The sequence below is a fragment of the Hippoglossus stenolepis genome, chromosome 5, assembly GCF_022539355.2.
Source record: "Hippoglossus stenolepis isolate QCI-W04-F060 chromosome 5, HSTE1.2, whole genome shotgun sequence".
Lineage (NCBI taxonomy): Eukaryota > Metazoa > Chordata > Actinopteri > Pleuronectiformes > Pleuronectidae > Hippoglossus > Hippoglossus stenolepis.
The window spans coordinates 6923636-6949503 of NC_061487.1; the positions used below are offsets into that span (position 1 = coordinate 6923636).

At 40.0% G+C, this 25868-nt stretch overlaps 1 protein-coding gene across 4 annotated transcripts in view; it reads right to left on the minus strand.

Annotated features, from left to right (window-relative positions):
- Nucleotides 1–3381: 3381 nt before the first annotated feature.
- The window catches only part of peak1 (pseudopodium-enriched atypical kinase 1), a 98817-nt gene continuing 76330 nt past the window's right edge, over nucleotides 3382–25868 (minus strand). For all 4 annotated transcript variants that reach the window (XM_035156886.2, XM_035156885.2, XM_035156887.2 and 1 more), the window contains 3 exons: nucleotides 17613–17854; nucleotides 10681–11498; nucleotides 3382–7631 (listed from right to left, as the gene is read on the minus strand). In XM_035156886.2, coding sequence (XP_035012777.2) covers nucleotides 6270–7631; nucleotides 10681–11498; nucleotides 17613–17854 — 2422 coding nt within the window. In that variant the 3' untranslated portion in view covers nucleotides 3382–6269. The remainder of the gene's footprint in view (nucleotides 7632–10680; nucleotides 11499–17612; nucleotides 17855–25868) is intronic.

The window sequence follows — 25868 nt, forward strand, 5'->3', positions numbered from 1 at the left end:
TCTTTTTAAGCTACTTAGCACTAAACACAAACATACCCATTTGGTTAATTTGCTAAAAGTGTTCTCTTCATTTGATCATTTCAAAGCAAAATTTACACTTTGATCATCCAGTTTCTTCAGATATCTAAAAATCAGCATAAACTTTCATATTTTGAAACATATTACTCTCCTGATGAACTTCTGTTCAACTCTATCTACACAGCACCTGAGGGGGCAGGGGGAGAGGGAAATAGAAGCCGACATTTCAGAGGATGCTTCCCACATAGAAAAACTGTTTAGGCCCAGATTTGGCCCACATTCCACACATCCAGCCCACATACCAGATGGACTGATGGCACTAGGGCGGCCCACTCCTGTTTGCCGGATCTTGGCCACAAGTAAACCATACCAATCCCGCTTGTTAACCGAAGCTGCCAAAGGTGGCCTGAATTTGTTTTGTGTTACATGGGCCACTTTAGGTTCACATCCAGATAACACCTTGCCGAGAGCACCGCATGTTTGCCCCCCAAAAAAAGGCCCACATTTGTTTTGGGATATTTGGGCCACTGTTGCTTTTTTTTTTTTTACAATTGGACAACTTTAGGCTCACATCCATTTGGTCCAGGCCACAAGAAGGCCAGAAGTGAAACATCATTGCCTGAGCTGGCCCACATCCATATGCTGACTGGGTTGGACTAAATGCTTTCACTGCATACACTCAAAATCTCAAGTCATCAGTTAATTCAATTCTGGCCAGAAGTCTTTTGGTGCTACTCAGAAAGATATGGTCATGATATTGCTCCAATCCTGAAACGGCAAAAATAGGCTGGTCACCCCAGTTGATGGAAAACTTTGTCGATCCAGTATGGAACGGTCATTACTGAGAACGTCATCATTAAGGTCTGAAACCGGGAGATACATCCTTGTTATGACAAGTGGCTCACAGAGATTTCTAGTACTTTGTGTATGGAAAAGATTCGATATGAGATGATGAGGGAAGCAGGCAGAGACCCTCTTTACACCTCAATGACTTAATCTGTTGTTTTTTGGTGTTGTTCAAAACCTAATGTGATTGGATACAACGGAAGACAGGAACATCTGAGAAGGGTGTGTTTCTTTTTTTAGATTTGTTAAATTGTTGCTGCTGTTTTAGTGCTTGTGTTTAGAAGAGTTGAGGACAAGTACATTTTTATTGTCTCAACAATTCCTCTGAAAATAAAATAAAAATAATGGGAAAAAGTTGTTAAAATGTGATGCACAAGCATTTTCCATTAAAAAGTTATAATAATCCATCATATATTTGCTGATTATGTTTTGTTTTACTCATGTGAATAAGCAAAGTAACAGGAACATAAAAGAAGTGGAGTAATGATAATACAAGATTAAAGATTTAAAGATAAGAGTTGAATGTAAAATAAAAACACTGAAGTAAGTACAAATACCTAAAACTTTACTGAAGTACAATACTGGAATATTTCTACTTCCCAGCATATAACTCGGCGCTCTACCACTTTCCTCTCATCCTTCCGCCTGTTGCTTTTCTTCCATCTATCATTTATGACAAACACTTACTGCATCCCTGCCGGTCTACATCTTAAACACACCTCCACAGTCATTTAACGATTACCTGGGGGAAACCTCGCTGACAGGGTTTGAAATGAAAATTGAAAACCCATTTAAAAACTGAAAAATCAGCTGTCATCAGCACGCTGCAATACTTCCTCCTCAAAATCTGTCTAAGGGTTGAAGGATGCACAGAAAGAGAAAAAATACTTTATTAAATATATAGGATCATTTTGTTTTGTAGTTTTTCAATCACAAATCTGCAACACTCAGCTTATAGACAGCTCACGTTGTAACGTCTTTCTTTTATCCCTACTGATATTTTTCATTTTGATGATATTTTCTTTCATTTCCCGTGACAATATCACTACAGTACTTGAATTTTCATTTACAGTTTATTGCCCTGCCCCCCCTGCAGTCACCTCCGAGGCTCCTCTGACCCTCCATTTTCTCGTTGACCTCATTCAGCCACAGTATTGATTCAGAAATAGGTCACAATACAGGTAATAAACCCAGTGGAGCATGGAACTGGATGCAGACGGATGAATGTCACGATTACTGCCAACAGAAAATCCTTCACCATAACCTCATGTCGTGGATTTGGACAGGTTTTAACAAAGTAGGAGATCATTTTGTAGTTTTATTGGACAAATGTGCCACAGTAAGCTCTGGTATTTGTATTTCTTTGGGTAGATCATGTAAAAAGAGCAAGTGCAGAAAACACTTTGGTTCTAAAGTTCAAGCTAAATGACTGACTTCCATAAATAACAGACTCTTATGCTTTCATATTTCTTTTCATAGTAAAATCCACTCTGCAGTGAATATGACAGACATGAAAGTCAAAGGAAACAGACCAATAGATGATTGAGACACTCAACTGCAGGTGAACACTGCCCCCTGGTTTTTGTCTAATGAATGTCTCCATCTGGTGGTGGAGCAGGAGTTAGCACAGTTCAATAAACTCAACATGTGCCTACAGAACACCTCCCACCCCCAAACTGAGATTGACTCAAAAACATTTCATTTTGGTCCAGACAGCCTGTTTTATAGCCACTGTATTAAAAACATGACACAATGAAAATGTATTAATAACATGGTTTAGTTGGAGGTTTTTTAAAATCATACTTTTTTGGGGGGGGTTCACAACCAAGTGCTTGAGTAGATTTCTCAGAACACAAAGTTTCAGTGTAGATCAATAGTGAGCTGTAGTGAGGTAATAAATGTACTTTGCAGTTGAAATAAATCAGAGAATATATCTTTAAACCAGAAATGTAACAACCTGAAAACATAAATATGCATATAAAACAAAACATTGAGTTTAATTAATATAAATATGTGTTATGAGTATATACAATGTATAAATAACTGAATAAGAGTAATGTGGAAATGTATTAATCTTTATGATACTGGATTTCTGTGAGATGTGTCTGCAAAGAATCCCGATGAGGACGTTGTTAAAATGTATAAACACTCAGCTTCCAGGTTTCTCTGGAGTTTAGTTATGGTTCATGTTTCAAACCAGTGACACGATTAACATATTTTCAGTTTTAGGGACACTGTGAATAATTTAAAGACTCATTATCAGCCCCGAAGCTTGAGGATGATGGTTATTTCGCTGAAATCACTGATGCACAAACAAATATGCAAATCACATATATAATAAAAGACTTAACCGACAGAGGAATAGACTTTAAAATGACTTAATTTAGGTTTAAATCTTTTCACGTACAGCTGCAGATGAAACTCTGTAAAAAAAGGAGGTAAGTGAAGACAATCTGTCGAGTTGCGAGGGGCTAATCAAGAATCACACAGCACCAATAACACAACGTCACACAGTTGATCTATAAAAACATATATTTATTGTTCTGTTACTGTCGGTTAACTCCATCAACAATAAAGGGCGGCAAGCCAGGAGACATACTGTACACATTTCAATAGAAATCCTCTGAGAGCTTCCGTTTGTCTGTTCAGTGGCAATAAACAACGCAACGAGAGAAAACAGAGCAAAGAGAAAAAATACAACACAAGAAGCTGAATATTTGCTGTCGATAAATGCTGGGTTTGTCATGGTACGTTCCGAAATCCTCCTTCAGCCTCATTTCAAAGTGGTTCATCTCCTCAGCAGAGGGGTAAAAATACTGTACATTGTTCTGTACATGAATGCGACTGAAGAGTAAGATTGATTTTTATTTATCCTCTGTTCAGGACAGTGATAACTACTCCCCAAAACAAGCCAGAATAAGGAACGTCAAGTAAATGAATAAATGATATTTGGACTCCAAAGACAGAAATACAGGTGCTCTGTACTTGACAAAATAGTGTGTGGATTAAAATAGATAAAGATTATATATGTATATTTATACTATATATAATATATAAAGGCTTAAATCTCTAGATACAAGGACAGCCACCAGTGCTGTCCACACACATTCCTTAGAACACAAACCCTTAAAACACAGCAACAAACTCTTGTTCTGTACATCTGCAGTAAAACAAACAGGATCCTGATCCCAAAACGTACACTTGCTCCTCAGTGAGAAGATGAACTGCTGCAGGTTTTGGATATGAAAGAGAAAGAAAAGAGTAAACTTGTGGATGTTTTGCAGCGTCAGTTTGAAAACATCGTCCATGTCAAGGGAACATTCCGCACTGAAGCAAACAGTTCTGACTCACAGATGTTTTTCAATGTGGGTGATCATCACAACCACAAATAAACCCATGTGCACAAAACTCAAGAAAAATACAAATTCAAAATGGGGAGACTTGTGTGCACGCGCTGCTTCCACTGACTCCAGGCAGGAAGTTACTGATCAATAACACAGAGCTTGTTTAGTTGAAGCACATAGGGTCTGTCGAGCGGCGGTGCTGCGACAGGAGGACGAGGGGGAAACGTGGCCGGAAGAATGGAAGCCTCAGTGGTTGAGCAGTTTCTCTTCAAGGCTGCGGTTGAACTATTAGTTCATACGTGTGAAGCTAAGTGGTTCACAAAGTGGAAGATCTGAAGTGGATGAGACCAGGCCCCAGTGTCTGTTTCAGTCCAGGCAAAACTAAAAAAATGAAAAACCCTTTTACATTCCACTCACTGCAAAACAACATATCCAGCTCCTCAAATTCACAAGGAACCTCGTGCATCATCATCATCCTCATCCTCATCGTGTCTTCAATCTCCATCAAGGAGCACCAACGTTCAGACCGAATGTGCAAATGTCGTCTGTAACGCACAGAACCGTTCCGACACAACTTGACAAAAACAACACAACAGAAAAAGAAGAACTTGTTGCAGTCCTCCGAAACATCCCGTCCGCTGGAAGAAAAAAAAAAACTTCACAATGAAATTCACTTTGTTTCTGATGTCGCAGGATTGAACTGAAATGATTCAGTTTATGTGCCACAAAACAAATGGAGAAGAGGATTAGTAAGAGACTGCATACTGTTGTGCAAACGTTCATACACTGTTACATCCAAAGGAAACAACAGAAGATAAAACAATTGCACCTTCCTCCGAGGAGAAACCAAACCAACAGCTAGGGCAGTTGTGGCCCATTTAAACTTCAAAGCATCTCAAACTTTTTAACTGTGCTTGGAAAACTGCAAAAAACTAAATCAGCTCAGGGTTCATCACTTACTCTCAATCAGGAAAACCTGAAGTGTAAGGTTTATAATATTGTAAAGTAATGATTTTAAAGTGACATTTAACTCAGTCTCATCTGTTCAAACGATAAATCTAGTTATTGTTAAATAACATCTGACTGTATTCATGAAATAAACCTCTGCTAATAAAAAAAAATCTTAAAAGTTTCTTTAAACTGAAATAAAACCATTTGTGCTCAATCTTTGGCTTCAGTGGAAAAACATATCTCACTTTATTTAAAAAAATATCTGACCCTGATTAGATTTGATTTTGAAAAGGTCAAATTCAGCTTCTGGCCACTTCTGCTCCAATTTTGAAGAGGATATTCGTTTAGACCTTTTCATTTTCCCCACATTGCCTTCATTTCAAATAATTTTCCTTCACTTCTCTTTTTCTATTCGTAAAAAAATGTAATCTGCGTCTTCTCAAGCTTGAACTGTTGCTTAAATGTAACAAAGACCTAAATAATTTGGATAATAAAAATTCAAATGATCTCAAGTTTCCTCTCCAAAAATCGAACTGTGGTGCATCAGAAGTCTGGTGAAACTTGTGTAAAATATTCATGTGTGACAATATAACATTTTTATTTTATTCCGTTTGAGTCCGTCTCGAATAAAGCACAGAGACAGCCGCCAACTGTACCTAATAAATCCCACAACTATTTCAGAATTTGGCTGAAGAAAATACAGAACGTAAGAATCCCTCAAACGTTTAATTAACTTCTTCGATCCAGACCTGGTTTAGTTTAAATCACATGTGAGAAGAAAAGCTAAGAAACTCTGCATCAGCTTCCTTTAAAGTCTGAAAACCATGTGAGACGGTCACTGGATGATGCAGTTGCTGATCTGAGTGATATGAATGACCCCGATCATGAAGCCGAGCTGTTTGGCGGGAACATGGCCGCTCACAAGGGGGATTGATTTGTCCATGACGACAACAAAGACAGTGGACGACCAGCTGGTTTGTTGTGAGCCCTGCGGCTGCTGCACAGTCAAAGCTGACAATTAGCTTCCATCCCCCTTTCTTTAACATTAGCCGAGGTACCACCCAGGGGAACGTTGGATCAGTTGCTATAGTAACAGTTGAGGAGAGGAGCTCAGAGTGGCTGGGACTGAGTAACGTGGAAGGTGTTTGCTTGATGTGTCTGGGTTGGAGTTTGGTTCTGCGCCGGCTGGCTCTGGGACTTTGGATGCGGCTGTGGCAGCTGCAGGATGTGCACCACCCGGTTCAGGGTGTCCGTGTTGGCAAACGCCAGATACTGGCAGCAAAGCCAGTCCTCCAGGCTCACGCCACAAGCTGTGTCCAGCGAGCGCTCGGCAAACTTGATCATCATCAGCGTCCGCTTCAGGTCCAACCAGTTCTGGAGTGTGGCCTCGCGCTGGCTGGATGTGGCCCCTGACATGGGGCCTACGCTGCTGCAGCCCAGCGCCTGGAACAAGTCCTCCCGAGGGCCCCAGAGGAGGCACTGCAGGCAGGCCCGGGCCTCGGACATGCGTATCCTTTCGGAGGGGTTGACGGTGAGCAGTAACCTGGCCAGCTGGTGGAGGCCCTGTGAGTAGAGCGACCTGACGGGCAGCGGCGGCAGGTCAGCCCAGGTGTACTCCCTCTCCTTCAGCTCGGGCATCTCCTCAAAGGGATTGTGCTGGTGCAGCATCTCGTAGATGAGAATGCCGGTCTGAAACTCGTCACATTTGCGGTATTGAGTAGCCGTGACGATCTCTGGCGCCAGGCGCGACTGGTCCCTCAGCGTACTGGGGTCGGCAGCCATGAGAGTGCTCTTCTGCTTTGCCTGGGAGAAGTTACTGATGATGAGGCGGGCGGGACACGTGGCATTGGCGGCAGCTGCCACAGAACCGGCGGAGTTTGCACCTGAGCCGCTGGTGCTGTTGCTGTTGTTGTTGGGCTCGAGTAATTCCAGGTTCCAGGAGTTGCCAGGTTGGCAGTTGACCAGCAGCAGGTTTTCCAGTCGCAGGTCACAGTGCGTCACGTGATACGGTTTCATATGCTCCAGGCCGGAGCACAGCTGGAGCAGCAGGAGACAGATCTGCCGCTCGTACAGCTCCGGGTTGTGAGTGTGGCGAGTGACACCCTCTCGCACAAAATCTGCCACCGTTTGGAAGGGCACCTCACGTGTGATGACCACCACTCGGCTCCTCAAGCGATTGGCCGTGCTTGTGTGACCCGTTGCTGGGGTTTCGTGTAATTTATCATTCGGTGCTTTAGAGTCTGTCGTCCTAGTTTCTTTCTCTTTGTCCTTCAGCGCGCTCGCGTCTTCTTCCTCCTCATCCTCTTCCTCCTCCTGATCTTCTTCCTCCTCCCACGGCAGCAGGCGTGCCGGTACGTCAGCCAGGAAGTGACCACAGTCCTGCTGGATGTTGAAGTGCACGGCCAGGCTCTGTCTCACTGCAAGACTGTGGAAGAACTGCTGTTGGGTCTCCTTCACTTTGCTGCGACAAATCTGGATAAATAGAGATAGGGAAGAGAAAATTAACATAATGTCAGGTTTGTTTTTGAGTGGAGAAACCTCTCATTACAAAGAAGTTAATTTGTCAATTTACAAATACTATTATAAAAGATGCCTGGAGAATTAGTTTGTTTTGTTTGTGAACTTTTATATATTAGTCTCTGCACTGTTTGAAAACCTGCTGAAACACTAGACTTAAAGATGATTATCTTCAGTTAAGATAAATGGGTTTGAGACTGAATGCCACACACAGTGCAGGGAAGTCAGATTGGAGGAACATATTAAAGGTTTTGGAACAATACAGTGTAACATCACTTAAGATATGATCAATAACTTTTAAAGTAAAGAGGATGATGTTTGTACTAAACTTACAAAATGTAAAAATTTTGCACAACGATGTATCTTGATGAGTTTTAATGTATCATATCCTTTCCTATCAAAATTTTCTATTTTACTGCACATGGTCAATAATACAGTCAGACAAATATAAATTAAGATCTTACTTTAGTATTTTCTCAGAAAATCTAAATAAGCAAACACTTCGCTGCAAAAATAACTTGTAATGTGTAGATTTAGGTTTAATTCATCACCTGCCTCTGGAGGATATTTTTTGTTAGTCTGTTAGCAGGATTAAGCAAAAACTACAGACGGATTTCCATAAAACGTCATGGAGGGATTTACTATGGGTAAGGGAAGATGTCATCAAATTTTGGTTTGGATCTGAATCAAGGGGCAGATCCAGGATCATTTTTTACGCTCTTTAACATTGTGAGATAGGGACATTTCTTGTTGATTTCACTGAGAATAACTCATTGATCTTGATGAAAAAAAAATCATACATGTTTAGGGGACTGATTTATAAGTGTGTGCAATTTTGTACTGATCCCCAAAGAGAAAAATGTATGTAGTGAATTTAAACGTGGTTCTAAAAATCGCCTGTAGGGGCCTTAACATATTGGTGGAAATGCAAGGAATTAAATGTTGCTAGAATTTCTGTTATTTATTATAAAAGATGTTTTAATCAGTCAATCAATGTGCACTGCATTTCATTTGCTCATATATATGTTGTCTAATGTACATGTAAAAGTTACTAGAAGTCTATAGCCCTGCTCTACTTTTGACCTACTGTGTGTGTGTGATGTGTTTCTTATGACTGCCACTACCTCAATCATTCCACTTTATTACTTCTGTTAGGACTGACTATACACCTCTGTAAGAATGTACATGTTCACTGGATGTTTGTTTAGACATAACTCTAAACACTGCAGCTGCCTACGGATCATCCTTTGAAGATGCAGTGAGGTTCAAAATGGGAACGTGGTCTCAGACCTTTAGACCTCTGTACACGTAGACTTTACACTGCACCGCAGTGTTTGTGTCTGTAACACAGAGCCCCGGGCGTTTCCTGATATTTTAGGGAAGCTGTAAACCTTTAAAGCACCTGGAGTCGCTTGCTGAATTCCCCTGAGAGTTGAGAATTCACACAGTCACGTTGAAAGCGGAATAATTAGCTTCTCATACAGTTGCAGGTTTTAGGAAGGCAGGAGCACACGTGGGCCACATCAAAATAGAGAGATGGGGAAAATATAATTGGAAAGTTGGGGCCTGTCTCTGTTCTGCTGCTCCTAGCTGCCTTATTTATGGATGAGAATCATAAAAAACAAGACTTTCTCTTGAGCCTGCTGCTAATATGAAGGCGAAGCTTTGAAGTGTTGCGGAGCACAGAGAGTTTCGTACCCTGTGAATAATGCAACCTTCACCCATATCTGCTTTGTATTTTGCTTCAGAGCTCTTCCGGGAAGCTCTGCCCCTGCCCCTCTCCTATCTCTCACACTCACACACACACACACACACACACACACACACACACACACACACACACACACACACACACACACACACACACACACACACACACACACACACACACACACACACACACACACACACACACACACATACACACATGCTGGCAAAAGTGCTCCCCTCACACAATTATGCATGCACACACAGGTTTCATTCCACAAGATCGTGCCCTAAAGGCTTGAAGTGCAAATATTTCAGCACATTCCTCCACCGCAGTTAAGTGAGTGGGAGGAGATTCTGCCAACCGAAACAAAACAATGGTGATTAATGAATCTTTTGTGTTCAACATTCACCAGACCCAAATTTAACAAAGCATCTCTCTCAATGCAGCAAGAACGCAAAGTAGGACAAGACAAAATAACAAAAATACAAACAAACAAACAATAATACATTCAAACTCCTACAATGCTGAAAAGAACAAGTTTGTTGCAATACTTTGGTGAAGTATATATTATGAACTGTGGCTGTTTTTAGGTTGGGCATGTAGCAAGTAGTTGAAGTGGGACAAACTTGCTCAGTTCGTGTTTCAGGGATCATACAATGTTCACAGGTTTTAGATTTCACATGTAATGGTGAGTATTTAGTATTAATTTACAAAAACTGCACTAAATTAAAACAATATATCAATACAAGGGCCAATAATCATACAAAAAAAAAATGTTGTCTTGTTTTCCACCCAACATTTAAAACTCAAATATATCAAGCTTGCATTGATATACCGTAAAACAAACAAGAGAAGCTGAAACAAAAGGTTTGGCATCATTGCATTAAAAAGACAATTCATTGATTATAAAAATGGTTTCTTCATCTACAAGTTAATAGTTATTTTTCTATAGATCAGATCATTATTCAATTGACCAATAAATGCAGCTATATGGCCCACTACTACATTTTTTTCACCTGAATCTAGAAATTTGAACAGCTTGTTTTACAATTTCTAGTCCAAAAAAACAAAGGTGCATCACTTTGTGTTAACTAAAGTAACCTTAAGTAAGTAGAAGTAAGTCAAATGTGGTAGATTTCATTTAATAGACTTAAATAAAATTCCTCAGGCCCTAATATAATACCCTATTAACCATAGTCTTTGCCAGGCAAAAAGCAAACAGGATTATAATGTGCATTAAAACAGAAGTGGTCATCCTGCAGAACAAACTCATCTGTAAACAGGTCGTCTCACCTTGATAGCGTAGTTGACCAGTGGGTCCTTGGCATAGGAAGCAGTGTAGTAAACAGCATCACCCGCCTCGCAGCAGGGTTTCCCAGTGGTCAGTCTGAAAAGGGACCAGCTGTCAGTCCCAAATCTCAGGTGATCCTTCTGGCCAGCCATGAAACGGTCCTCGCACTTCGTTGCCAGCTTCCGCAGCGTGTCTGTGTGGAGACCCCGGATCTTCCCCACCACTTCATCCCAGCTGTCCAGACCTCTGTAGAGAGCAGATCTCTGGGGTTTGGGGCCTCCTCCCCCTCCAGTACCAGCAACTCGACCTGTCGCCCGACCCCTTCCAGCCAGAGACTCTGTACTTGGGTAGGGTCTCCTCTCTCTGCCGGTGGCGCTGGGTGCAGCAAACGCCGGCGGAGGAACCATGGAGGACGTGCTGTTAGTCGGGTGGCCCCTGTTGGTGGCTGCAGCAGCTGACGGCCTCTCTAGTGAGTCGCCACTTTCGTGATTGTGGGATCGATGAGGCTCGGAGCTGAGGGAGGAGCTCTGACTTGCCGTCTCCCAGGTGGAGTCCAAGTCGTACAGAGGGTTGGCCACACTGAGGTTGGTGCCCCCAGGTTTAGCCTCAGCCCGGGGTCTCTGGGCTCCCTGGGTTTGCTCTTTGCCTCCCAGGCTCGAGTCGGTGCTGTGGCGAGGTACACCCTTCTTGGGTAGTGGTGGGGGTGTGGCCTTATGGGCTGGCTGGTCGGCGGGTCCGTCCAGGTCGATGGAAGCCAAGGTGTCAGTGGATGCTTGTTTCCTTGGTTGTTTCAGTGGGATCATGTTGGCTCTGGATTGACCTGGAAGAGAGGGGAAAATGATGCCATGTTTAGTTTGTTACTAAGAATCAATGAAATTCAAACTGATATAGAACTTAAATCACTGTATCGTATACCAGCAGAGAAACATAAAATAAAAAGTTAAATTTAAATGTATCATATTGTGACATCAGTGGAACTGCATTTATCATTCAGGCGGTCTGTGTTCACCCAAAGTAACTAAGTACCTTCATCAGTACCTCAGTACAATTTGAGGTACTTTTCTGAAACTACAGTTATATCGACTGCATTTTGTTGGACAATATTGTACTTTTTGCTCAATAACATTTACTTGACAGTTGCAGTTACAAGTTACCTCGTTGAAGATTGAGATTTACTGAACTGAAAACCATCTTGTGAGTTAAAAAAACATCGAGAGAGATCAAACTACTCAACAGTATGTTCAACAGTAAAACTAAAAAAACAAACAACATTAAAATACTGCATATATGCAATCAAGTCATTAAATTGCTGTATTGCGTCATTTACTTCTGATGAGCATATGAATTTCACCACTGGCAGGCTGAGTTAAATTTAAATATCTTGTTGAGTATATTTTTCTGAAGGTGAGCCACTTGTTGGTTTGAAATACAGTTTTGTCTTTTTTCAAGCTTGAATTCTTTGATTCATTTTCTTCTGAGCAGACAATGATCTATTGTAAAAATCAAATATATCCAATATAATTTACAATTATCAGTGAATGATTTATCACCAGATTTCGTAACAGCTGAAAAGAAAATGACATCTGACATGCAAATCATTCCACGCTCATCATTATCTTCGCTACAGCAATTAGTTTCTATCCATCAGCATTTTCTCCCTCCCACTGGCGTGCTGCCTCCCATAAAGATGAGAAGGTGACACGAGGTTGTGTGCTGCGGCACGTGAGGTAACTCGTGGCCCTGAGGAGCATTCAAGCCAGAGAGCAGGACAGCTGGGCACAAGTCGTCCCTCCAACCATCCAGCTGCCTGACTCAAATCTGAAGTCGTGGTCTGCAGTGAGGCTTAAACAGGCAGCGTGGAGCGCACACTTATCAGTTACTTGAAGTGACCTTATTTCTCTGGGATGGAGGTGGGAGGGGAAATGAGGGTAGAGGGGTTGATTGGACTCCCTCAAAGTGTTCTGGAGTTGCGGACCGCAGAGGCAGAAGGGTCAGAGACGAGTGTCTGGTATGATGAAAAGAGCAAAGGAATCGTGGAGCTTGCATGATGGGAATGAAAGAGCCTGATGGTTTTAACTGAGTGGATGGACAAAGTCACAGTCCTGCTGTGCAGCTTTTAACTCACAGGGGAACACCCTGATTTCTTTGAAGATCTCGATAAGAGGCTGCACTCCCCACGTGACAGGCATCAAATGGTTTCTCTACGCAGAGACTAAATGCTGCTCATTAAGAAGTCCTGTAAATAACTCCTCACATGTGCATCACGCTGCCATCATCTTAAGTAACCAGCGGAGTCCTTCAGAAAGAGCAGTCGGGATGAAGTAAATGAGTCTTGTTAATCCTCCCTGGAACGAGTGTATTTAATGTGTTCCTCCACCAATCTGCAGTAATCCAAGAAAACAACTGTCGCCTTCTGTCTTTTATTGCAGCAACGTGCCATGACTTAACTTGATTACGTAAGACTAACCCAGTTAGTGACTGTCCCCTTACTTAAAAAAAAAAAACTACTGCAACTATTGCAGCAACATATGTCCTCCCTCATCAAAGTTATGATGTTCAGTGTGCGTTGAAGCTGTTTAAGAGGGAGGATTCAACTGTGGGATCATTATGGAGGCTGCAGTTTGTGGTGCTGTTGGGGTGTACTGTGTTAAACTGACAGGAGTTTATATTATTTGGTACACCCTATTTATATCAATGAGTGTAGGTTAAATAGCAGAAACACTTCTCAGTGATATGTAACACATTTTAACAGTAGCAGAAACTATAGCCTCCAAAATGATCACGCAGTTGAATCAACACCTCTCAATTTAAAAAAATTGGAAATGGAACATTTTAATATAATGCAGGATTTATTGCATGACATTTCTCTGGGTTTCTCTATAAAGTTGTAAGGATTCAAACTTCTATGGAAAGATACTTGAGATAATGTATGTTTTGATTTGGCTTCATACAAATTATCTGCAAACAAAGTGTATATCAACTTGAATGGGGATTCTAAAAACATATGGCCTTGAGCATAATACGTTAGAATTTATAGCAAAAAATAAATTAAATTAGGGGTCTGACAAATTTCTTTGTGTATATATGTTAAAATATAGTGAAAAAAGAGGCCAACGAGAATTTTTCAAGAGGAGGATCAGATTACAATTAAAATGACAGTGTTAGAAAAAACATAACTACTTAACATCCTTTGACCTTTGTCGCGTATCAAGGAGATAAAACAGCAAAGCCCCCGTCTCTAAAAAAAATCTGCTCAGGATTAAAAAGCTAATCCCTTTCTCTAAAACGCAGAACTTAATATGTGTGAAACTGTTATCTGTCTCTGGGTACCTCTCTTCTGTTCATCATTACATCATCATCATCATAGCTACTGTGCTGAGGAAGTCGCAGTAACAAGGCTTGTTACATTATTAGCAGGGTTGAGGTAATGGTTTCCTCCCTTTTTATGTTTTCTGAATGAAAATTAAAACGATGATTTAAAAATGTGAGAAAATGTATGTACTATTTATTCATCTTCATTTAGATGAAATATAAATACATTTAAGATTTTCAAATTAACAGGAAAATAACTTCTTAAACAGAGTAAATTAACCAAATATTGTTAATGCTATATATTAAATATAGAAAACATCATATATTTCCACATATTTAGACTCATATTTTCCAATATTTGTCTGTAAGGAGATGAGGGAACTTGTTCTCGAAGCAGAGCGATTACTGTTCAGCCGTCGTGCAGAAATAAAACTAATTGTGACACCATGACAACAGGAGGCGATAGAGGAGGTGGGTAGAGGGGAGGAATGAAGCCGGAGCAGTGGCGAGGGTGGCTATAGAGGAGGTGAAAGTGACAGAGAAAGAAAAATGCATAAGAGGCGATGGGGGGAGCAGGAGACCCCTGACAACAAAGAGATAGAGAGACAGACAGTTGATGAAAGAGACAATTAATGCGAGATGAGGTCGAAAAACAAGGAAAACAAGCCTACCTCAATTCCACTAATGCCTCAAAGTTTTCAGGTAAATGTGGTGCAGCAGCAGCAGCACAGGGAGGCAGAGAGAAAAGCTCTGCTCTGCTTCCATCCCTGAGAGTCTGTCCGGAGCTGCTGGTGCCAACAGGCAGGCTCAACGCTCCCACCAACACTGGAGACTTCTCAGTGAGCGAGGCAGAGAGCGCTCTGCCTCCTAGTGCTCGGATTAAAACACAAGTGTGTGCTTAGCGTATATATGGCAAGTGAGTGAGAGAGAGAGAGAGAGCGCGAGAGGCAGACACTTATGAATGTGATTCTCCACTAAAATGTGTGAACAGGGAGTTTTTCCGCAGGCGAAACTGAGCAGCATGGAGAGTGGGAATGCAAATCTATCCTGAAATCCTGTCAGGTCGAAAACACTAGATAGAAGCTCTGTGTGTTCATTTTAAAGGCCACACACACCCTCACAGACGAAAATGTTCTATGTTTAATGGAAGTCAAACACACACTTGCTCCTGCATTGTCCCTCATTAGCAGCATGTAGAACTAGGCTGCCGGCAGCTCATCTTGCATCATCCAGGGAGCTTTTAGCACATTCCAAATATATTCATCCAGAGCCGGTGTGCATTCTGAGAATCACTAAAAAACACACACTGTACCCAGTGTTGCTCACACCCTTGTAAAATAGCCTAATTAGAACAACGACACACAAAACCTCTGATGAATCCTTTAACAAGAAGACCAACACACATTTAAGACATCACACAACATGTGCAAACACACAGTGATGCAGCTCAGTAGTGCATCTTCTCCACAAACCCACACTCCAAATCCCTTTGTGTTACTTATTCCTTTTCTCTCCCACACTGCCTGATCATAATGAGATATTTCCAACACTTCATGTTGTAAGTTGCCAGACACGTTTGACAGCTGAGCCTGCCTCTCTCTCTCTCTCTCTCTCTCTCTCTTCCCTCGTTCCACCACCACCGGACATGTAAAACTGAGCTGCTGACAAAAATATGATGATGTTATTAAAAACAGACTGCAGAACTTTATAAGTATTATTATAAACCACAGAGTGGGTATTGGGACCTATTTGTTATTTCAAAAACTCTTTTTGTTTAAAAGACTATACCTGAAAGCATCTTGGGCTGCTCAGACAAAAATCCAAGCACATTTAAGTTGAATAAATATTGATAACTTGCTGAAAAAATGTCTTGTTTTAAATTAAGAAAATATATATATTTATGCCTAACTACATAAATAAAATTCAATCCTCAATATTTCCCTTTTCCGATGGTGTTCAAAGCCAAAAAGCCAAAGCCTTGAAGTGAAGGTGAAGTTCATCTTTTTTGTGAGGTTATTGCACTTGCTGAGGGCTGGTCTCAATAAGAGCTGGTCTCAATGTTTTTTATCACCAAAAATGCCACCGTGAAGCAAATAAGATTTTATCTCAGTTATTTCTATACAATTTATTTTCTTTAGCTTTAAATAGGGTTAGGGGTTAAAGCAAAAACTAAAATAGACAGTTATAACATTGTTCTTTCTCTTTTTTACAGATTTAACTTCTGTGTGTCTGTTCTTCTGACCCCACTCACTGTGTCAAATTAAACTAGAAAGCTCAGGTTAAACATGTTATTATTATAAAAATACATTTTTATTTGGTATAGAAGATTTATCTACTACAAACAGGAATCCAGTGAAACTGACAGAATTATTCAGCTGTGGACTTTAGTACTGTTTTCAACTTTGGCTTGAAGATTGCAGAGTCAAACCTGAATATTTAGAGTAAAGACTAAATAATGATAAGGCTCAATTATATTTCTGTCAGGATAAAGACTTGTATGGTATTAATTGCACTACTGCAGTCAGTCATGCAGTACATATTCCCGTTGAGAATTATTCCCAGGGACAGACACACTTTCAAAAACTAAACTCGGGACACAGATTTCCACCCTGAACTGAAATAAATAATTTCAGGTTGATCTATATTCCAAATTGACAACTCTGGATGATGAGATGTGTTGAGAATTTCGAGCTGCAGCTGTTTTAGCGGGGAATTAATTATTACTTGTCACATCCGGAGGTGTGCTGATGCTTAAAAAAGCAAAACCAGCCACTTTTACAGTAGTGAAGTGAACTGCAGAGGCTGAAGAGTGACATATTCTGGAAATGTTCATCACCTGACTCCAGGTACCTAAGAAAAGTTTTGATCAGTACCAACTAGAATGGCCCCTTACATTCAATCAAACTGCACCAAATTACACACACTCATAGATATCAGTCCCCTAAATGTGCCTTTTTCATTATGATCCATGAATCATTCCTCTGACAAAGGGGAAATATTGAAATAAGCCCTATCTCGCAATGTTAAAGAAAGTGAAGAAAACGATTCCTAAATCCAGACCCTAAACCGGATCCGCACCAAAACTGAATGGGGTCTTTCCTGAGTCATTCTTCCACCAGTTTCGTTTTAGTCTGTCCAGTTGTTTTTGTGTAATCTTGCTTAAAAACCAACATACAAACCAACCAACTAACAAACCAACTCCTATAGCAGAGGTAAAAAACAAGTGCAAGTCAGACAAAATATAATTTGCAGCCAAAACACTGTAGAACCATGTGAAGTTTTTCTTATATCTCACAGTCAGCAGCTTATCTGCATTCTCCCTCTCATTTGTCTTGATAAAAAAAGTATATTCTGAACTGCATAAGGAAATTGTTCACTTTATATTCTGGCAAACCCTTTGCAGTACAAAATAAAATTCAGGTGTTGGTGATGAGTCAATCACAAAATCAGTCCTACACAAGGGTAAAATGCATTTTGGTGAACAAAGGCTTGCAGACTTTGTAGTTCCTGCACAGTAAGAACTGGTTTACATACATTTTCTCAGCTTTATGTCCCCTATATACAATGCTAATACACATAAAGACAAATTTAAGAAACCATCTTTTGCATGTGTCGCTCTTACCGATGTTGCTGTATGTGGCGCTGCATTGGCTGGAGGCAGGAGAGTGGGAGTGATGGGAGTGATTCCCGTCCTCCTCCGGCTCTCCGAGGCTGCCCTCGCTGGTTGAAGCTGGTGTGGCGAGCAGGTTGGCATGGCTCTCCTCGCCCTCCCCAAGCACCAGACCCAGATTCACTCTGGCACTTTGACAGGGGGCACAGAGTACATCCCGATCCTTCGCATTGCTGGCACTGCCCGGTACCTGGCTGCACATGACAGGAAGAGAGAGGCGCGGATCAGTTAGTTATGAAAATGTGGAGTACGGGCTCCATTAACAGTCTGATGATGAAAATAGTTTGGCTTCTGATGTTTCACCCACTACTTTGATTAGGTTAATTATTCTTATTCTTTATTCTGCATGATAATATCTGCAAAACAAGTCAGAAAAGAAGCAGGATGATATTAGAGCTCCATTTCAAAGAGAGTAGTGTTTAAAGATGATAAACAAGCTTTTGATAAGGGCCTCTATCTGCCATTGTTCATTTTGTCTATAACAAATAACTGTATCTAGGACCACAGGATATGAACTAAACAAATACAATAATGTTTTTATCTTTTCAGTTTTTCAAATCAATGTCTGTATCACTTCATCAGCACTCTTCTTCTTTTTCATTAAGGGATGAATTGGGGACAGCACGACTGAAAGATACCGAGGATATTTTCTGCATGACTACAAACATATGTGGAAATAGCTGGTCACATTCACTGGGGTTTAGAGGACTGAGAACAGAGGAAGTATCCAGTGACTGCTCGCTAAACTGTTGTTTTCTCGTTTTTTCATTGATCGACGAAACAGATCTTTCCTGGATTATATCGGCACTTTTTGTTGTATTAATAACTCTCACTTCCAGGGAGTGTGGAATGTTATTTTTCTTTTCGGGACAAACACTCCCCGTGTGAGTGCAGTTGTACTGGACCAGACGATTAAGAAGTAAGTATATATTTCTCAGATTTACTGTATTTTTGTGGATCATCGATGTTGAAATAGAAGCGGTAAACAGTACTTTTCAGAGTTTTCCCTGGTTTCTTTTGCAAAACCCTTCTTGTAAAACCAGCATTAGTAGAATCTTAAAGGGGAGTTATAATTACCCATGTAATTTTAGCAATAGTCAAATTTCATATAACTGATTCTTACAATCTGCTGACTAATTTTCCAAGTGTAGCAACATTGGTGCAAAGTATTACTTCAAGAAATTTACAAGAGTAAGGTGTTTAGGAAATAAATAAAAGTCATCTGCTGCATTTTACGTCTCTGTTGAAATGCTTCTTTTCACAACTACTTACAGCAGAATAAATACATATTGTCCCCTATTACACAACAAGACCATATCTTTATAATGAACTGACAGCAGCTCATCTGAGTTGTGGACACGAGGAATCTAGGTCATATCTTACAGTTACTCTGGGTGTGATATCACTGACAGAGCTGAGACTGCATAGAGCGACTCGGACCACAGTGTGAAAGCCTTGAGGACGCTATGAGATACTTGTCGTACACTATAGTTTGTAACTGACACGACACTCATGTTGTACAGACAATTTGCAAAATGTGTCTTCATTTAAGGAAGTAACAGCCCAATGTTTCCCATGGGGCCGGTGTGCATCACATTGTACTGTAAAAGAACACTTTTCCTGAAACGTTTGACATAGATTAGAAGAAAAGTACTTTGCATTTAAAGTAGAGAACACCTCGGGTTGTACTTTTGTGTCCGAAACAATCCAAGCTTGAGAGAAAACTAACCAAGCCCAACCTAATATTTCCTTGTTTTCATTGATAACAGGCATGTGCAGTGTAAAAAATCAAGTAGGCAAGCCAAGCCAATGTGACTGCACCCGACCCAAACCCATATATCTTTTCAAAATGTTTGTCCCAAACTAGCCCTGCCCATTTGGCTACAATGGGCTCGGGTCAGGGATCCATACTCTGATGTAAATGTACCATGTGGAGTTTGAGACCACTACTCGTGCCCCGAAGCAATTTCTTATGAGTGGGTCCCCTCTTTGTCTCGAGCACATGGATGCAAATTAACATACACATAATTGACGAGCTTAAGTTCGTGCCAATGCTGCAGATCATTTTAAAATATAACAATACAGGCTTAATACATCTTATAAAAACTAAGCTAGGCCTTTCTTGGACAATTATATAAAAAAAGTAATGACACTTAAATGCATGTACAATCATGTCTGTCAAATATGAACCAAACTGAGGAGTAATCTCAGCACAGTTAAAAAACAAATGTACAGTATGAGGGTTTCATTTTGTTATATTTCTGTCATACACAAACATATTAGGTCAGATTATATTATGTTATGTATGTGATTGTCAAATAATTATGCAAGATTATTTTTCTGTTGTTCTTAAATTACATTGTCCAGTCCTTCACTTAAAAAAATAACTGTTAAGAGCTAACTATTCCTATAAATAACTTTGTAAGAGATACAAGTTCAAACATTGCTTTCTAAAGAGCTGAAAAGTAACCAATAGCAACCCTTCATCCCCAAACAATTACTGAAGATGTTCACATAACAAGAGAATGAGCCCACCGGTGTCTAACAGACCTAAGTACAATGAGGCAATAGGTGTAATATAGTAACAAGAAGAAAGCCCTGAACATGTAATAACACTGATATGTTGTCAAACCTATCCACAACATCTGGTTAAAGCAGGAGTTAAAGAGAATAAAGAGAGACTGCAGCTAAGCACAAGCACAAAGCTGAAACTGAGAAATAACCATTTTGATTCACAAAGTACTTTCTTTTAATTCCATAAATTAAAATGCATCGAGTAGGCTCATGCAGAAAGAGCTGGCGTTTTTCCACAGTCATCCGTAGCCGTGTGTCTCAGCTCTATGGTGAATAAATGTAAACAGCTGGTGTTTCATCAGGAGCCTTCTGGGATCTGTCTGCCCACTTTGATCACAGTAAAAAACAAAACTCAGTGCGACCTGGTTACTGACCTCTGATCTGATAACAGTTGAGCCACAGTCTTTTAATGTGACCTGTGTGCGACATTACACCCCCAGGCCACACAGGTACGATCACCCAGGCTGGCTGACACTTTAAACTACCGTAGATATCACCCCCATTGTAGCACACACAATACCTGCGATATCTACCACCTAAGCAAGTGACAGGCCCTGCCATCTGTTCTAAATCTGAGATATTATTTTTAATGGCATGTTAACTATTATAGCACCACCATTGTTAGTCTGAAACTTTTTTTTATCTATTTATCATTCCTGTCCTTCTGATAAATAATAACACAAAGGAAAAGCAAGCAGTAAAAAGTTTAGATAAAAGTTCACAAACAGTTCAAAGTGCTGGTTTCATAGCCACAAGCATTGTCATGGGTGGGGCTGACTGGCAGTAATGTTTGTTTTATCCCGAATCAGATGTGTCATTTCCTTTGACTCTAATGTTGATATCATATGTTACTAATATGACTAATGCTTTATGTGATCATGCACTTTTTGAGAAGGAATCATCAGCCAAACAAAACTGTAAGGACTAAAAAACTGAAACCTGAGCCAAGATTTTCTTTTTCAGTTGGTTTCAATTCATTTTTTTCAGACAGAAAATATTGCTCACATTATTTAAAGTCATATTGGTTTTCCAGGATTTGCTATTACACAGGCATTTCAGAGAGAAGTGTTGAATGCAATATTGTGGCCATGACGTGATAGAAAAGTGAGTACTTGAAGAAAAACACCCAGCCACTCATGTATCTGTCTCTACCTCGGGGGCTCTTGTGTCTGAGGGAGGCATCAGATCTGACAAGTTTATGATCTGTCTTTGTAGGTCATAAGCCCTACTTGTAAGTGAGTCGATCAACAGCCTCCAAGTTGTGAGTTTATGACTTCAGCACTTTGCCAGTAGCCGACAGTCGATATAATAAAAGGCCCAGCGCAGAGTGCTGAGCAAAATAAAGTGTGAAAAGATGCAGGAATCAAAGACTGAGTGTACTTCCAAACTTAACAGTGAATCGACAGTGCAGTGTGAAAAAAATCGAATGCAGGCTGTGCTATGAAAACTGAGAGTGGTTTGACTTGTACGTGTTTACTCAGTTTCCTCTTCAATCTTCACGGTTCCTTGTTCCTTAAATATAGACAAGCTGCACCAAATTTCACACATTCATAGATATCAGTTCCCTAAATGTGCCTGTTCTTTAAAAACAAGAATCTAAATCTATGGAGAAGATGTTGAAAAAATGCAATGTTGAAGAAAGTCCACACCAAGATGCAATGGCTTCTTCCCTGACCCATACAACACCCTTCCACCAAGTTTTGTGGATATCTGTTCAGCTGCTTTTGTGTAACCTTGCTTACAAATCAACCAAAAAACAAATGATCAGGGATAAAAACATAACGTCCACGGTGGAGGAAAATAATGGGTTACTGTCAGCTATGATGTGGCAAAAAGAGCACCAATTCCCAACCTTTAATTCTCTCCTTGAGAGGCCCTGGTCACAAAAATACCTTTATGCCTGCAACATTTTTCAGTGTCAGGACCTGACTTGTTGAGCCAGCATGAAGCTACCTCAGTGCATTTCAATTTCTCAGACATTCTATTCAAGAAATGAACGATCACAACAACCAAAAACACAAATCACGCCATCTCAGAAACCTGTCCTCCCTAAGTCAACATGACTTCACATTGCCTTGATGCATGGTCACAGGTAACATAAGTGAGTGAAAGAAAGGAGCTTACCCACTATACTGACTCACGCAGCTTCCCATCTGGGAAACATGGATACAAGGCACAGGAGAATTCACATTCTAGGTAGAGTGGAAACTGTAGGCTGGCCACTTGTGAAGAATCCAAAAGTTATTTCCTGCATGTGTTCGCTCCTCGTCTTCCTCTATTCTCCCCCTTTGAATGCTCTTACCTGTCTGAGGTAATGTTCACCAGAGCAGAGGACCACGCCTACTGTTGGCCAATAAAACTGCTTCCAGGCAAAGAAACAGACACAGTGGAGTTAACCCTTCTTCTGCCAATCAAAACAGAAGGTCTGTAAAATGACCTGAGTGACCAGTTCAAACAATAACTGACCTAGTGGTATTTTTATCCAGGGAGAGTTCAGGTTTTTAAGAAGCCAAAATGGAAAATATTTCACTTACTGAAAATACACCAGTATCAAAGTGGTTTTGCTTTATAAATAAACATATCATGTTACTATTTATCAGCAACATCAGGTAGTGCAACAAAGTGTAAGAAAAAAATGGGTTGTGGAGACATATTTTAAATGGTGAAAGTGTTGCCTAATAAATAGCAAATCTGAGAAACTACTAACAATAGCTCCAGTACACTGCTGAAAAACTTATACTATAACTTATACTTATACCAACTATATAAAACTATAGGCGCCATGCAATTGTCAAACAATAACACTAAATATTGAACAAGTTTTTTTTTTACCCTTTCACGCCTGTTCCCAAAGAACCACGAGGTATCTACTGAAGTCGCATTCCACAGGCACATTCTTTCTAGAGATTATGTCACATCTTCCTCCACAACACCAACAGAAGCTCAGGCACCATGCAGAGGTTTAGTTTTTTTCTGTTTTGGGGTCAACACAAATCTATTCGCCAAAGACTGAAGTAAACACAAAATAAACAGTAAAGTAACAATGCAAGGTACAGAACTGCCAAGAGACCAAGTGAATAAATCAGTTACTAATTGACAGGTTCACAGTGAATGCTGTAAACAGCAGGGTCACAAAGGAATGTTTGTCAAAGACAAGTGCAAAGAAAATTAGTAGACGAGACCAAAGGTGAGATGTTTCAATGAGTTACGTGTGATAGTTTGATTGGAGTGTGATTCCACATAGGCTAACATGTGTGTGGCTACACAGTGTGTGGAGATGTCTTGTACAATACTAGTAGCTGCTTAATAAAAGTTTCCAAAAATTGTTATTTCTGGTATCAAACATGAGCATATGAATTTTATTGCAAAGACGTGATCAGTATTTTAATACTTAGATGCTCCCTGATGTTCGCAGGTCAATAAAAACAGGAGTAACATTTAATATTATATACTGCAGTTTGTATTGTGGGTCTCCTGGAGACTTTAGTCTAAATTTAAGACTTCTCAATAAGGGATACAACGGTATAGCAGTCACAGAATTACACTTCCACATAACTGAAGATAAATTGAAGTAATCTTTTAGGGAATAACACTCAAAATGCTACGTTATCTCGCAAACTATGGCCAGAGACAGCAGGTATCCATAGTCAATCCCATACCCAGGCTGATGGTCCTGCATTCATTTCTGACCAAATGTTTGTCGGCTTTTGTCAGTGACATGTTGGTATTGTTTATAGTTTAATTACAACATGCTAATATCTGCGTCTTTGAAAAAGAACTACAACATAAAGAGACATTATGTTTACCATTCTTTTTTATAAAGAGCAATGGAAGAAGTGTCAAATGAACCTTAACATAATTAAGAGCTATTCACACATTTTTAAGATCTAGTATGCAATATTTCAATGTATTCAAGACCTATTAAGGCCTACAATCCAGATAAACTTGTTAAGACCCAACAGAAACCTTGAATACTGAAAAGTGATTTATTGAATATTATAAGCTGAGTTAAATTATTTTGTCGTTATTTGACTACTCCTTCATCCTCTGTAGGAACTGGGAGACCACCTTTGCTCTCCTTTTGACATCAACATTTTGGCTAACTTGTACTGGGTAGGCTCAAATTTATACAGAACACCCTTATATATCCTATCTCATATCAAGAGATTGATACTTGTACCACTTGTTATTAGGCAAGAGAGGAGACAGGAACTTCTGGAAGAAAGAGATGACTAGAGCTGAAACTTGAGGAGGAGAGGAACGGAGGGGAGCTAGAAATGAGACAGAATGGGGCCGAGCTCTTGACAGGATGGAGGAGTGAAATATTTAAGAGTTCACAGTGCTTCGGGCTCAAAGGCAAAAATATATGGATGGAAGACATGGAACAGGAGCAAAAATTACATGAAACAGAGTAAGCAATGGTGGCAAGCCAAGCAACAGAAGGCAGGGATAATATGAGGGTGGCAGAGACACAAAGAGAGGAGAAGAAAGGAGAAGAAAGGGATGAGGGCAGTGTTACGAGGGAATCAGAATGTAAGAGATCAGGTGAGAAGATGCCCAAGAAGAACTGAAGAAGTTGTCCATGAGTTAAACTGTAGGTGTGATATTTCCAGAGTGATATTCCAACTAATCATGCTGGTGGTGTGTGATGACAATTTCCTAATGCATTTCCAAAATAAATCAAAGCTTTTCATTTAGTTATTTGTGGATGATTAAATGTAGAATCAAAATAAAACAATAGAATTTTGCCCTTCATTAACCATTAAAACTTACTAGATAGCATGACACCCTCAGGAAGGCACAGTTAAGAAATATTTTAGAGATTACTTGCCTTAAATAATAAAAAAAACTCTCCATATTACAAACTATTTCTTGATTTCTTGTTCTTGCTGCCCAGTTGTAACATTATAACTACCTTATATTAGAATTTAATTGAAAGGGGTAACATGTCTTTGTACACTTTTTATGGTAAAATTGAATCATTATTGACCCACTCAACTCAATGTATACATACACACAAACATATATATTTTATATATATTGTGCTAAACCAATGATTTACACAAAATGAATTGAAAATGTTTTCAGATTTTGTTTTTAGAGTGTAGTGCAGCCTGCTGTCTAAATGATTAGTACTTCATATCATTAGCAGTGCTTTCAGCCGACAGCTTTCCTGATAAATGAGTATTTATTTGGCCACTGCTGCAACCACTTGATTGATTGCCCAAAAAATAACCCTTAACGTCACCTCTGCAGCAAAAAAAACAACAATATTCACAACAAACAAGCTCATAATCTTTAACAGAAAAAAACATGTCCAACAGGTGCTGGATATATGCTATGCTCGACATCTTTATGTGGCACCATTACCCACACTGCAGGACATTTACCTCAAGAGATTAAACACAAAGGGCAACAGGGGGTCAATCAAAAATAATGAACTCATTATGTAAGTATAAAACTACAACTTCATTGGCATGTAGGCCAATTAGTATGTGTAAATATGCATGAAGCTTAAGGGACTATGTCATTTAATGCAGTGATTAATAGAGTAGTTGAAGACTTGAAAAAGAGTTGAAAAACACTATAGGGTTAGGGTTAACCCTGTCTTCTACGTGTATGACTGCTTTTTCA